The sequence below is a fragment of the Pelobates fuscus genome, chromosome 1, assembly GCF_036172605.1.
Source record: "Pelobates fuscus isolate aPelFus1 chromosome 1, aPelFus1.pri, whole genome shotgun sequence".
Classification (NCBI taxonomy): domain Eukaryota; kingdom Metazoa; phylum Chordata; class Amphibia; order Anura; family Pelobatidae; genus Pelobates; species Pelobates fuscus.
Window position 1 is genome coordinate 11,411,147 of NC_086317.1, and position 14,367 is coordinate 11,425,513.

Below are 14,367 nucleotides of genomic sequence, written 5' to 3' on the forward strand. Positions count from 1 at the left end.
AGGAGATAGTGCTTGGTGAGTGAGAGTCCTAGCGTGGTGCATTAGTGTGCTCAATCCAGGATTAGTTTGTGAAAACGTGGTGTCCTGGATGGCTGGTGGTGAGCCGTAGGGAGTGCCTGGAAGAATACCTGGAATTGAGAGCGAGAAAGAGCATCAGCAGCAGTGTTGTGGATACCCGGGATGTGAAAACAAACTAAGTAAAACTGGACGGTTGCTGCCAGCCAGGTCAGCTTGCGAATCAGCCGCATGATGGTCAGGGACGATGAGCGCCCCTTGTTAATGATTTCGCAAGCCGCCGAGTTATCAGAATAGCATTTTACTGCCTTGCCGGACCAGAGATGACCCCAGGTGTGTGCGGCCGCCACAATGGGATAAATTTCGAATAGGGCAATGTATCCGTCTCAGCGGGCCAGTGACCCCTGAACCAGTGGTTCCCAAAGATGGCTGCGAAACTAGTGTTGGCTGCAGCGTCTGTGTGAATGATGGGTGAAGAAATGGAGAGAGGGGGGATAAACATGGAGATACCGTTCCAATCTGCCAAAAACTTCCCCCACATAGCTAAATCAGCCTTGGCGTGGGGGTCCAATGAAACTGGGCAGGAGTCAGGTACACCGTGGAGCAGGCAAAGAAGCCTGGATATAAAAGACCTTCCCTGCAGGATGATGCGCATGGTGAAGTTAAGGGATCCCAGAAGGGACTGAATTCCCTTCGGGTGCAAACATCATTCCGCAGGAACATGTCTATCTCCCCTCTCAAGCGGATCAGTTTGTCGTGGGGAAGGCTAGCTCGGAGGGTAACAGAGTCCAGCTCTATCCCCAAAAAGGTTAATTTAGTTGTGGAGATAATGGTACACCAAGTGTGGAAAAAAGTGCTGTAGTGCTGCTGATAGCGGTGGGTGTTTGTGCCCCTGGCTCTATCACTAAGAAGTCGTCTAAGTAATGCATAACAGAGTGACAACCGAGGACGTTCAGAAGCAGCTAGCATAGCGTCTCAGCGAAGATATCGAACAGTTTGGGGCTGCTTCGAGAACCGAAAGTGAGTCGTGTGGAGAAGTAGTACTTTTCTGCCAGAGTGAGGGGTGCATGGGTAGTAATTTAAAAGCATTTGTGATGTCCGTTTTGCTGAGCCAGGGGTGACTACCAGTTGAGATAATGGATTGTATGGCGTCGTCAATAGTTACGTACTGAAGTGAGAATTCATCTGCGGGTATGAGTGTGTTAATGCTGGGAACAAAAGAGGAGTGCGGTGCCAATAAATCAATAATTAGACGTTTTTTATTAGAATATTTGTGTACTGCGACACCAATGGGGTGAGTGCGCCAGGAGGAAAACGGGGAGGAGGTGAAGGGGCCGATCATGAAACCGTTGGCAATTTCAGAGGAAAGGAGAGTGTCTGTTGAAACTGGATCTTGGCATGCTGACAATAGATTGGGACATTCCAGTGTGCCTGTGGGGATGGCTACAATACCCGTGAGAAAACCCTGTGTGAACCCAGTGGTCAGATATTCCACCAAATGCCTGCTAGGGTGTGTCCTTAGTTAAAAAAAAAACAGGTTGTCGACATTAATGTCGGTTAGTCATTTGTTAGGGGACAACCTGGCCGGGCACATGGTCTTGGTATGTGCCCTAAAGCATATGGAGCAGATGTGCAACAATCTACAGGCACTGAAACTGCAGGAGCCTGCGTTGAAATTATTGCACACTGAGCTTTACCTAGAAAGGAGATGGGCCTACCCAGTTTATCACGTTGACCACCCGCTGATGTGGGAATGGAGGTGGTAGGATCGGCTTCGGAGGACATAAGTCCGCCGTATGGGATGTAGAGTTACATACGGCGCAAGATGGGGGCCTGAGACCAGCGAAGTGGTGACAGAATAGTTCTGTATCCATCTGACACCAGTTAATTCTGACATTAAACTGTTTCAGATGGGTCGCCGCCTTCGCTGATACTGACTTATGATAGTCGTAAAAAGAGGAGCCCCCGTACTTGATGCCTAAATCCACCACCTTGTGGAGGTAGAGGTCTAACTCCTCTCTTCTGTGGGGATACACCGTGCAGATGACGTCACAGTATATCCCGAAGGCAATTACGAACTGAGGGATGGATAGTTTTTTGTTAAGCCTAGGGTCTCTAGTCTTGAGCACCACTGAGATGTCCCCGTAATTGTATGCCCTGTTTTCCAGTATGTCTTGGGATGCTATAAGCAGAGACACCAGACACACGTCCTTCCCGTTTAGGATTTCTTTCCTGATGGAGTCTGGGACGGAGTGGGCTGGTGACTCGAAAGGAGATATAGCTGTGGCTGGTGCTGGAGAGGGGAGTATAGGGGGGCATGGTGGTGCAGCAGGGACTGCCAGGGTGGTGGCTGGGAGGCCTGGGGAGGCGATGGCGCTCTCCACCTTAGACAGCCTGCTGTTCAAAGTTTGTAGGTTGGCCAAAATTCCTGCTAGGGTATCCTGGGTGGCCGTGCCAGCACTTGGTGGCTGTCCTTGAGAGCTAGTGCCTGGCCTAGGCTCAGGGGCTTGGTAGGTCAGCAGTCTGTAGAGTTCCGCCTTTCTAACCGTAGCTGGAAAGGGGATTCCCCTGAGCCTAAGTTCGTCCGTAATTTTAGGAATAGTCCATGCTCTCAAGGACGTGGGAGTTGAGGGGGTGAGAGATTTGCATGGAGACTCTGGTCTGATGGGCGTACACGGGATCTCTTCGGGCAACTCTTCGATGGGGGCTGGTTCTTGAGACATTCTAAAATGAATTAGTGAATGAGATATTAGACGGGGAGTAGGGGAACCGGGAGGGATATGAGGGGGTTATTTTAGATGAACTGGACTGTAATGCTAGTGCCGAAGCGAAAAACTTGGCGGGGTGTTGGCCTCTCGGTGACTGTAAAGAGAATCAAAACGTGTGGCCGTGACAGGTGAGGCCCTGACTACAGCCCTGTAGAAGGGCGAGCGAGGCGTATAACTATGATTTGGGCGTGGGGCCGTACCTCCGTGTTGAGGTGGGAGATGGCCTTGCGGGACCGGATTTTTTACTTGGGTGAGCTAGGGCCGGAGCCTAGACCCTGTAAGCCAGTTCACTTGTATACTTATGGGTTGAATGGTAATTCTGGTGTGATGTGTGGATACTAACCATGAAGGGGTTATAACCGGGAACTGGAACCTTCGATTGTTTTTTAACGTAGGCTGTCTTGGCTGCTGCTTCTCTCTTAGAAGAAGCCTAAGGGTTAAGACTGATGTTGGCTGTTAGGAGTGCAACATGAGATCCTGAAGTGAGGGATCTGGATGGTTAGTCTAAGACTGGGATGAGTTTACGTTATAGGGAGAGGCTGATTGAGGCCTTGTGGTAGCGAATGCCGTAAACGAGTAAGAATGTAAGTACCTGGTAGTGTGGCTGAGTACCAGGTTAGGTAGGTTGGGTAGTTTCTTGCCTGATGGCAGTATGACCGTAGGCCTAAGTAGAAAAAATGTAAAGATTTTAAAACATAAAGGGTGTGGGACCGTAAGCTAATCGTAATCGAGACCGCGTTAGGTCTTGTATGAAAGGTCCCGTAATGATCAGAGAACAATACCTTGATTTGTTGTACAGGTATCTGGATGAGCGTAACTGTTTTTTTGACGTAGAAACCGGAGGAGGCCTAGAATAAATCTGGAGCTATGGATTAAACCCATTGAATATTTTATAATTAGCGAAGGCTGTGACAGTGTGTTTTAAATAACCAATTTATACTGTGACAAGTTTAGAGTGCATGTTGTTTTGAGGCATAGACATAGTTGGAACCAAAGTGAGTTAATACTATACCTGGGTTTTTTTTTTTTTTTTTATTCTTTATTTTCAGTGCAACAACAGTGATAGACATTTCTGTTTATGCCACGACTGCATAAGGTTAAGTTGGTGTAACAAGCATGTCCATACAGTGGTTTGGCTATAACATTAAATGCACATTTTTTTTGTATAGTGGCCTGGTGGGTTATAACGAGGTGCCTACGAAAGTACTGACAGTTGCTAGGCGAGAAATTGCGATACGGTGATTCATCACCGTTATGACCATTATGGGGGTGTGGTGACTGTTTTGGGCTTGAAGCTTTTAGGACATTTGTCCCACTACCTGGCATTCTACGTGTTGGGTCACCTTGTATGCTGGTGGGTGTATAGTTCCCTCTTTACGTCTGGTGTCCCTTATCTCTGTGTCTCGGAGTTGCCTATTGTAGGGACAGGAGGGGGAAAACTGGGGTAATTTAACTTGTTTGTCCTATCGTAGTGGTCTAGCATACCCTCATCGTGTTGTGACGGTAGAGTCTTCCACGTCCCCCTATGTGTAGGATTGATTCAGGATGTTTTTCTGCCTAGCTAAAAGGCCATCTTCTATATGGGGATGGGTTGTGGTTCGGAGCGTGGGTGTCTATTTAGTTCTTGGGGTTCGCCTATTGTGGCTATGTGCGTTGGTTATGTGTCCCCTGTTTGTCTGGTTCCCGGTGTGGGGTGTAGCGCTCCATGGTTGGCTGTGTCCCTTGACCCTGGGGCACTAGGGGGGGGGGAGGAGGAGGAGGGAGTTGTGTAGTCGGATCGCGGAGCTGCCGCTTCATGGTGTGAGCCTGACATAAAGAGTGTGTGTGTGTGTGTGTGTGGTTATGTATAATCGAACCTTAAAACATAGGTAAAACATTAACGTAAACAACATGCGCGTTTTGTGAGTTCAGGTTGCTTGGCCTCCTTCTTCTTCTCTGTCCGTGAGATTAGGGGTGTCTTCTATGCTGTGTGGGCGAGTGCTCGGTGTTTCTGGAGCGGGTAGTCCCTGTGGAGTGAGGCCCAGTGCTGTCAGTAAGGCAGGGCTGTCTGCAGGGTCTGACGCCTTGTATGTATTCCCGTCTTTCGTGACCAGCAGCGTTCTGGGTGTTGACCATCTGTATATTAGTCCTGCTGTTTGGAGGAGTTTCGTGACTGGCTGCATTCCCTTTCTCCATAACAGCGTAGATCTGCTCAAGTCCTGAAAGACTGATATGGTGCTGGTTTCAAATTTGTACGGGGTTTTCCCTTTAAGGGCAGCTAGTAGGCCCATTTTGTCCGTTAGCGAGTGGCAACGGAGGATGATGTCCCGTGGTGCTGCGGTGGGGGCTTGTGGGGATTTAGTTATCCTGTAAACCCCATCAAAGGTAAAGTGTTTAGCCTGTCGCGTTGGGATGAGGGAAGACACCAGCCTTCTAATGAAGTGTAGTAGTTCCTCTAAGGGTACTGTCTCTGAGACTCCTCTGAGCTTGATGTTTTTCCTTCTGCCCCTGTCGTCTATTATGCTGACTTGGTTAGTGAGGTTGGCTTGGTGGACTTGTATCTGATGCATCTGGTCGTTTAGTGCTTTTAGGCCCTGTCTGAGGGTAAGTATATCTGTCTCATTCGTTTCGGTGCGAGCATTTAGTGTTTGTACCTCTGTTTTCAGTACTGCCAGGTCAGCTTCCCACATTTGTCGGAGGTTTCTTTGAAGGTTAGTTAGCATGTCCTGTATGTCCCTCTTTGTTGCTGGGGCTGTGTCTTCTGCCCTGTATGGGGTAGTTTTCCTGGTTTCTGCTGGGGTTTGTTCGTGGTAAGATTCCCCTCCATCCACCTGTTGATTCTGGGCTGTGTTTGGCCCTGGCGTTCGCAGCATCTGGCCAATGTCACGGTGAGTCTGGGGAGTGTTTGTAGGTTGTTTCTGGGACTTCCGACCCATCTCCTCCGTTATGGGTGTGTTCGGGTCTGTTAGGCCAAGGTTGCTCCACATCCGGGGAGCCCAGTCTGCCTCGAGTTGGAGGTTTCCCGCGCGGTAGGCCTTGGAGCCGCGGCTGCGGGTTTTTCTTGCCGCGGGTTGGAAGAACGGCATCCACGGGTTCAGCGGGACGTACCCTGTTGTTTTCTGGTACTTTTGTGGTTAGGTGGGGTTCGGTGTATTTGATTTTTGCAAGGTATTGCTCTCTTTTGTCGGAGCTCGGGAGAATGGCGACTGCTCTCGTACGCTGTCAGGCTCCGCCTCCCCTACCAGGGTTTGTAAATACAAGAACGTGAATTTGCTAACTTTATGCAGAAATACAAGAAAACGAGGCAATCTGTGGAGCCAAAGAAATGTAACAGAGGCTAAAATTAATGACTGCGTAACCTAAGGAGAAAATGTAGTAAATTAAAATGAAAATGTAGGGTTTTACCAGTATAACCCTAGAAGATTGTGTTATTAGTTAATATATGTTTGTAGTGTTTATACAAGGTTGGCGTGGAGTTGAAGAATTCTGCCAATTTAATTTGGTGTCTGGAGGAATTTAATTGATTGATGAACTTTAAACATAGTTTAATAAGCACGTAGGCGTGGGAATAAATAACTGCTTACTAATAGCCAAACGCTATTTCCCTCACTAACTTACGTGAGCGTGCCGGTCTCGTGACCGGAAGCCAGGTACCGCGACCGGGGAGAAGACGGGTGGCAGGGCTGCAGAACGGACGGAGGATTCAGCTGGACACCTCTACTGCTGGAGACTGGAGCTGTTTGGCTGGAAGCTCGGACCGGAAGTGCTGGTTGCTATGGAGATAGACAATCAACTGGATCGGCAGAGGTGAGTAGGGGCTGGGAGTTTAAGTAGCGGACTTACTCCTCCCACAAATTCAGGCCTAATGGCCTTTCTACATATATAATATTTAAAGTAGTTGGCTGCACTCACAGACTTCCATAAAAAATAACTTTTATCGTAGCATTTAAAACAGCATCAACGTTTCAGTCCTTCTTGGGGACTTTCATTAGGATTATCCTTGTAATGCACCCGGCTATGGAACTTTGAAGCCAGAGTGCAAGGTACTGTGTATATATATATATATATTGTTGAAAAGGTAGGAAATACTTACCGGAACCTGTTACTTGTGGATGTGGCCGTCTCGATTGGGCGTGGTCCTCTTGGGAGCCGGCGTCACTGCTGTACTCTTGTGCATGTGTGAGAGTACAGCATTGAGATCTATGGAGCAATATTCGAGACCGCAGGATCTTCCATTGACCAAGCCAATCGACTCTTAGACTCCGCCCTGAATCTAAGAAAGTCCCTAAGTATTCCCTACTTTGTCTCTTTATAACGTTTAAATGGTTTGGAACTTAAGTAAAATTCCAACACCGTCAAAATTAGTATTTCATAGAGAGTATGTATATATGAAGTATCTAATTGTATCGGCCCTGGTAGGGGGGAACCGTGCCACTTCAATGATACTAGGTCTGTGAAAACATTTAGGATTTATTTTTGAACACAGATCTGTGTGAATGGAAGAGAATACGAAATCTTTCTTCCTAAACACCCTCCTTATAGTGTTGCAAATGTTTAAATTCCACAATGTTTTCAATATACATTTTTCTTTTATTTCATCTATTTTAATACTGATTATCTATATTTGCATCCTTTTGTTAATACTTTATGCATGCTTTGCCTTAACATTACAGCCGTCAGACAAATTTAAAATGTATCATTACAAAGTGAATATTGTATGAAACACATCTATCCATAACTAAACACACAAACGTCAAATCTAACATGAAGAGCCAACAAACAATTAGTCTAGCCAGTATCAATGTAGCAAGGTACTAATTCCAACAAGCTGAAGGCTTTCTACAGACTCTGGATTACAAGTTCAGGTTTAAATACCGTCCTGTATTCTTCACACAGGAAAAGTCCCCTTACTCCCCCCAAGATGATATATACCACCTTCACTGGGTGGGAGGAGAGGGGGTAATGCAATGGATAACACTAACTGCTCCTGCAATGTCTCTCTTTTATATCTCAGACTGTAATAGATGCAGATATTTTCCCTGCCCTTATAAGCATTCTGCAAACAGCCGAGTTCAGGACAAGGAAGGAAGCAGCCTGGGCCATCACAAACGCCACATCTGGAGGCTCCGCCGAACAGATCAAGTACGAAAGCAAAAATTATAACTTGTAATTTAAAACAAAACTCATTCTTTGGCCAGTACTGATCTAAATCTGCAGGATTTACAGTATAAAATGATCAAGCGTTAACACTGTAAAGCAAGATATTTAGTGTGTTCTGTAAATAACCAACAAATGAAATAATTTTGCCAAAATACGGAATTAAAATTTGTCATTTGTAAAATCCAGTAAAGTGCAAATGTTTCACCATATGAATGGAGCCTTCAAGACTAGTAATACAAAAAGCAAAACTTTAGCCATCTCCAAACCTTTTTTGTATTCTATGCCGGCTCTGCCAATCCTCAGAGAGTATCGCTAACGGCTCCGTCAGGGGGTCTGGATTTAAACCACCTCATGGGATTTGTATTGGCTTCACTTGACATGCTCAGATTTGAGTATTCTGTTTTCATGTGTTTGTAACTTAATAGATATTTTTGTGCTCTCTTTCTTTGTTTTTGTTTTTTTGTTACTTTTTAAGTGCTACCCTTGGTTGTTTTGCTTTGCTCGGTTCTGGCAAAATACATCATGTATTAGCTGTTATTTTTATGGTTTTTTTCTGAGTTTCTACTTCTGCACCCTTCTCTTCTAGTTTAGGTAGCGCACTGAGTGCATTAGAGCCTCTGTCAGTGCTAGGTCAGTGATGTGAGCTCCCGCCATTGAGAGATTTAATGAACTGGCTGTAACCAAGCAATGCCTTTAGTGCTGTCCGCTTATTATCCATATTATGATTAATGCTTTTAGAAGATTTATTTCCTGAGAAATCCCCATTGTATCCCAGCTCAGTCTGAATGGAATAACAGGAGCTGATAAAGTAGCTATTGTGGAGCATTTCTTACGTGGTGTTTGAAAAGATTAAATAGAGTTATACAACGTGGAGTTTTTCTCTACCTGTAGGTATCTGGTGGATTTGGGTTGCATTAAACCACTGTGTGACCTCCTCACTGTCATGGACTCCAAGATCGTCCAGGTAGCTCTTAACGGCTTGGAAAATATCCTGCGGCTGGGAGAACAGGAAGCCAAGAGGAATGGGACTGGAATAAACCCTTACTGTGCTCTCATTGAGGAGGCATATGGTAAGTGCACTTACAACGATGTGTATTACACTCTGCTCAGCCTTTCCTTGTGCAACGTGTTACACGGCAACATGTGATCCTTCTAATGTCTGTCATGTTATATGTAACTCATTCTTTCATCCTACCCTGTTATATTAACACCCGACTACATGAAATGGTCCCTGCCCCAACGCGCGTTACCCTGCAGTATCCGTCTCATGTCAGTCTGGATTTTTACGTAACTGTCAGTTTTGCGTTTGTCATCTTTAGTTGTCCATCGTTGCTTGTCATGTAAATCTCTTGTAATGTTTATAGTTTTTGTAGGGTGTGAGGTTGTTGTATTGTTTCCGAATGATATAGCTTCCTTTATGCTGCTCCATTTTTTGGTGTGTAACGTTCTCTTGTTACTGACTTTTTCAGGTCTTGACAAGATCGAGTTCCTGCAGAGCCATGAGAACCAGGAGATTTACCAGAAGGCCTTTGACCTGATAGAGCATTATTTTGGCACTGAGGATGAGGACAGCAGCATTGCTCCGCAGGTGGACCTGAGCCAGCAGCAGTACATCTTTCAGCAGCGAGAAGCTCCCATGGAGGGATTCCAGCTCTAACAGCCCCCACCGGCCCAGCATGCAACCAGCTTAGTCCTTTCATGTTCTTTCACCTGTTTGCTGTGTGCACAGTATCTCTCTCTCCATTTCCTATGCTGCTCTTCCCTCTCTTTTTTTTTTTTCCCCCGCTCCTTCAATCTTTCACTTTTCTCCCCCCCCCTTTTTTTGTCAGCTATTTTATTTACTGTCTTTGCGGTCACATGCTTCTGTGATTTAACCCTGCGAGTTTTGGGCAAGAGCACAGCGCATTGCTCTGACTGCAGCATCCATGCTTTATTTTCAGTTGAAGCATCTCTCTGTCAGTCTATTTGTTTCTTCTCTCCCCCCCCCCCCCCCCCCCTTTCCTTTTTGCTTTTCTTTTTTTATTTTGTTTATGTTCTTGACATATAGCACATTCAGCCCATTGCTGGCAGCAGAGGACCTCTTGTCCTGGTCACTACTAGAAAAGAGGGCACTGACCACAAGCCTCTTTCTGCACCACTACAGTTTGGTGTTACCCATCCTGCTGTGCTTTTACATATCTTCATTTCGCATCTGACTTGAATATGTACTTACAAGGACGCACGGGCGAAGCAACTTCAGTGAAAACAGACTAACTGCACACAAGACTATACTGACGGGCAATACGACGGCCCCAGGGCCACTACAATTTCATGGAGACTTGAGGTTGGGACTTGTACAGGTCATTTGGCAAACACTGGTATTAGTGCAAGAGTCCCCATTCCCCCTTTTTCTTGGAAATATTTCAATCATCGAAAGGGGCACGTAAGCCTGAGCAACTGAAAGAAAAAACAAATGTTAAGTGAAAATTTTGTGAAGTAAAGAAAAAAAAAATAATCTTTTTTTTTAAATAAGCTAACGATCTTCTGCACCTAAAGCCTTCAGTGGGAAGAAATCGAAAACTTTCTTGCAATTTAAATTGTGACCATCTCAATCCACAGAATGTTTAACGATCAGGAAGTTCTGCTGACTTGAAATAATTCCAGATGATTGCGTCTCTCTGCCCTTTGACCCCACGATACCACAGACTGACGTTGATCAGAGACACGCGACGGATATTGGATTCCTGTTGAGGACTTTTCTAGTGACTCTTTACTTTAAAAAACAAGAAAAAGGAAAAAAAAAAAGATACACTCCCATCCCCAATATTCCCATGGGGCCAACGTGACCTCCAAAACAACAACAACAAAAATACAAAAAACAAAAACAAACACAGATGTGATCAGTTTTAATAATTCTCTGCATAACATGGAAACCATTTTTTGGGTTTTCAGGTCCTGATTTTTGGGGTCCCCACAGGCAAAGTCTTTACCTTTTCTCCATCCATCAGGTTTACAAAGAAACCCAATGTAGGTTAGTTTATATAGATAGATATATATATGCATATATATTTTATTTTGTTTAATGCAGCATTTTTTGCTGTGTAAATTATTGCATTATTTCTTAATGTTGACGTTCTCCTTCTCTCGTTGCCAGGTAATGGGTGACAGGGCAGTGACCTGGCCATATGAGCTGAGTCACACATGGGTATACCAGTGGAACACATGGCAACACAAAATGCTTCATTGATTGGTTAAGAGGCTAAGAGAGAAAAAAAAAGGCTTTATAATCATACAGTGTAAATTTATCTCCCTTTCATACCGACGCTGACTGTCTGTGTGAGTTAATTACATTAAAGCACAAAATACAGTCATTAGGTTTGGCCCTACATCTGTCTTTAGCTGTCTAATGAGAAACGCCTCATTGACTGGTACCTTTTAGTTGGACTTTTTTCCAGACAGCAGGCTTCAGTCCATTTAATTGAAATGTTCTGATGCCAGTATAGTATGCTAAAACAATTACAATACTTTTATTTACTGTCCGAATAGCTGTTAAATGAGTCTTGCACCAGTACTACTCCCATGGTTCTGTTCTAGTTGGCCATATGATCAGAAGTGGCCCAGAATATTACATTAGTTGTGAATGTATGTAGGTGATGGTAAACTCAGTTTTTCGTGATGTTCATTTAGCTTTTATGCTGGATGAGGGTCATGGGAAGTGTTCTCTAACTATCTGGGTTACAGAGGGTCACTATAGCTGCTGTAATCAGCAGAGAGTGTACTCTGATTTCCGTGGCTGGACAGGTTTAGAAAGCCGGGGGAGCAGCAAGTCCTTTCATCTGTTTTGGGCATTGCTGTTTCTCTGGTGGCCTGTGGCGTATTTTAAGCTCACACTGACAGAGCAGCGCATCATATTAACGGTACCACCACTTTGGTTGCATTGTATTTCACGGAAACCTATTGACTTCCTGGAAGTCATTTTTTTTAATTTATAATTATTGCTACGTTCTCGGTGGCATTTACATACTCGCATCAGTTCCCGTGGACCTTAACCCCTTCCCTGCCCAAGTAATGGTCACTCTATGAGAACCAATACATGCTGAGCAAACCCTTGGTAAATCCCTTTAAATTCACTGATCCCCCTTCCAACATGAGCCGAGCGAAATGTGCAGCTTTTAATGCAACGTAATTAGCAGCATAGCAATAAGGCACTCTGTGCAGGCCACAAGACTAAAGGAGTTCATGGAATCGCTCGCTCAGTGGTATTTCCCAAGCCCTGCCAAGGAACCTTCACTTTCATTTATTTAATTTTGTTGTGCCACAGACTTTGCTTGTGTTTTTTTTTTTTTTTTTTTTTGGAAACCTACACAATGTTTATCCTTCCATGTATTTTGTATTTTACCTGCTACACTTGAGAAACACAGTATCAGGAGCCAAAAACCTAAAAAAGGCCAAGCGCATTACAACGGCAGAGAAATCCGTCAGACTTAATATTCTCCTGAGCCCTGAACTCTGCACTACGGTGAGAACAAAGGAACATTCAGACATGAGCAATCCTTTCTTTGACTGCACTTTTACGCTCTTTTGGACTGTACCTACATTCTTTCAGTGGGTAACTTAGAACTTTTAATTTTAATTTTTTGTTTTGGGACAGATGTTCAGTTGGACATAAAACCTTCCAAAGTTACACTGCTAAACCTGTAATCTGTGGTACATAACCTTTTGCACAAATGCATAAAGCAGTTGCTGGTAATCCTGACATCACTGTATTTCAGTGTGATTTAAAGCCTATGTCCGCTGGCTGCCACAGCACGCAAGAGTAAAATGTGCTGTTTTATTTTCAATGTGTGAGCCGTTTTCCCATAGATGGAACGACTGGGCCCTATTATACCTTGTTCTAGAATGGGTCGCTGTCCGCTTGAGATCCTATCGCTAGCTGCTTTAACGTTTTAAGTCGAAATATGCAGCTGGATCAGTTCTGTACAAATCATATTCCAATTGGCTCTCTAGGCTGGATCCCATGCTGCTGATTGCCTCCCAGAGGGGCTGTAGAGCAGGTATTGTCCATCTGAAACTCTCCTGCGCTACCTCCCATGATTCTCTGTCAGACGATAGCTAGGAAGGGATTATGGGAGTTCTGGGTCGGTAAAGTTATACTCAACAAATGTTTTGAGGTATACATTTTATTCATAGCCAAATCTAATTGGGATTCACAAACCTGCTACATGTTGTCAAGATCCGTATAGTATAAAGTTATTATTTTTTTTGTTTGGTTGTTTTTTTTTGGGTTTTTTTTGTTTTTAATACCATTACTTATATCATAAAGCACTAATGTTCAATAGAAAGATTTACATTAGTTTCATTGTTAGTTCTGACACCTTGATTATAATAAGAGTTCTAGTAATAAAAACGATAGAAGGAAGCAGTGCAATTTCTAGGATTTAAATTGATTTGGTTGTTGCCTGTTGCCTTTGTAAATCCTTTAAACATGGCTGTTCTGTTCTCCGAGGGAATAATTCCACCCTTCGTGTGTCACAGCTTTATCACAGAGAGGTTTAACATTTACAGATATCCTCTGTAAACCCGATTATGTTATAGCTGTATCTTAATGTATAATGATTACGTGTGTATAAATCCTAATCATTTTTTCTTCTGTGCATAATCCCAACAATAACTGCTACCTGTAATTATCGGTAAACCTTTACCCTCTTATCTTCTTACCTGGATATTAAAACTGTCTTTTTCCAGAGCCCAGGAAATTGAGATGCACCTACTATGGCATTTGTAGCATCTGACGGGCAAGTTAGTCGTCATGACAAGTAGCACTCAGTATTGCATTAGTGGCAAACATGAAGTAAATCCTAAAATAACTTTTTCTTCAAACTTGCCACATGCATTTAAATGTAAAACTCCTATAATCCCTTGCCTGCATAAATCGGCCCCTCTCTGTTCTATTGGCTTACATTAATATGGAATCCAAATAGATTTCTCAGCTGTGATACCTACAAAGAGTTAATGCTGGCTTGTAACAAGAATTCGAATCCCTGTCCACACCACTGTTACCCCACTAGTGCCAGGTTTAATCTGTACTTTATTTAGTTGTAAAGAGAATCTAGGCACGAAGGTAAGTGGGGTACAATTTAATCTTTTTCTCGAGGAAAAAAAAAAAAAAAGCATTTAATTCCCATGACAAGTAACCATTAAACAGGTAACTTTGGATGTAAATGTGACTTTATTTTCAAGAGGAAAAAGAAAACGTTTTATTTGACTTCAAAGCACATAAAACATTTCTAGCGATGACTTAGATGCCAAGGAAAGCAGCCTTGAAATATTCTGCTCCCGGGCAGTGATTGCAAATTCAGCTATTCGAGTGAATAAAAATCCGTTCCATCAATGTCTCTCCTGATTATTAAAAAGCACTCTGATTGGTTTGTCAATGTTATTATAACGCAGGGTGACATGCAGACTG

At 44.0% G+C, this 14,367-nt stretch overlaps 2 protein-coding genes and 1 long non-coding RNA gene across 3 annotated transcripts in view; 2 read left to right on the forward strand and 1 right to left on the reverse strand.

The window, feature by feature from the left end:
• KPNA1 (karyopherin subunit alpha 1) overlaps positions 1-9,731 on the forward strand; it is a 57,581-nt gene extending 47,850 nt beyond the window's left edge. The window contains exons 12-14 of the mRNA XM_063446191.1: positions 7,777-7,904; positions 8,814-8,992; positions 9,392-9,731. Coding sequence (XP_063302261.1) covers positions 7,777-7,904; positions 8,814-8,992; positions 9,392-9,579 — 495 coding nt within the window. The 3' untranslated portion in view covers positions 9,580-9,731. The remainder of the gene's footprint in view (positions 1-7,776; positions 7,905-8,813; positions 8,993-9,391) is intronic.
• LOC134573755 (zinc finger protein 850-like) overlaps positions 1-14,367 on the reverse strand; it is a 788,930-nt gene that overhangs the window by 326,095 nt on the left and 448,468 nt on the right. The window lies entirely within an intron of this gene.
• Positions 9,737-14,292, forward strand: LOC134601792 (uncharacterized). The gene is made up of 2 exons (XR_010090413.1): positions 9,737-10,397; positions 10,435-14,292. It is a non-coding gene; the product is annotated as an uncharacterized LOC134601792 (long non-coding RNA).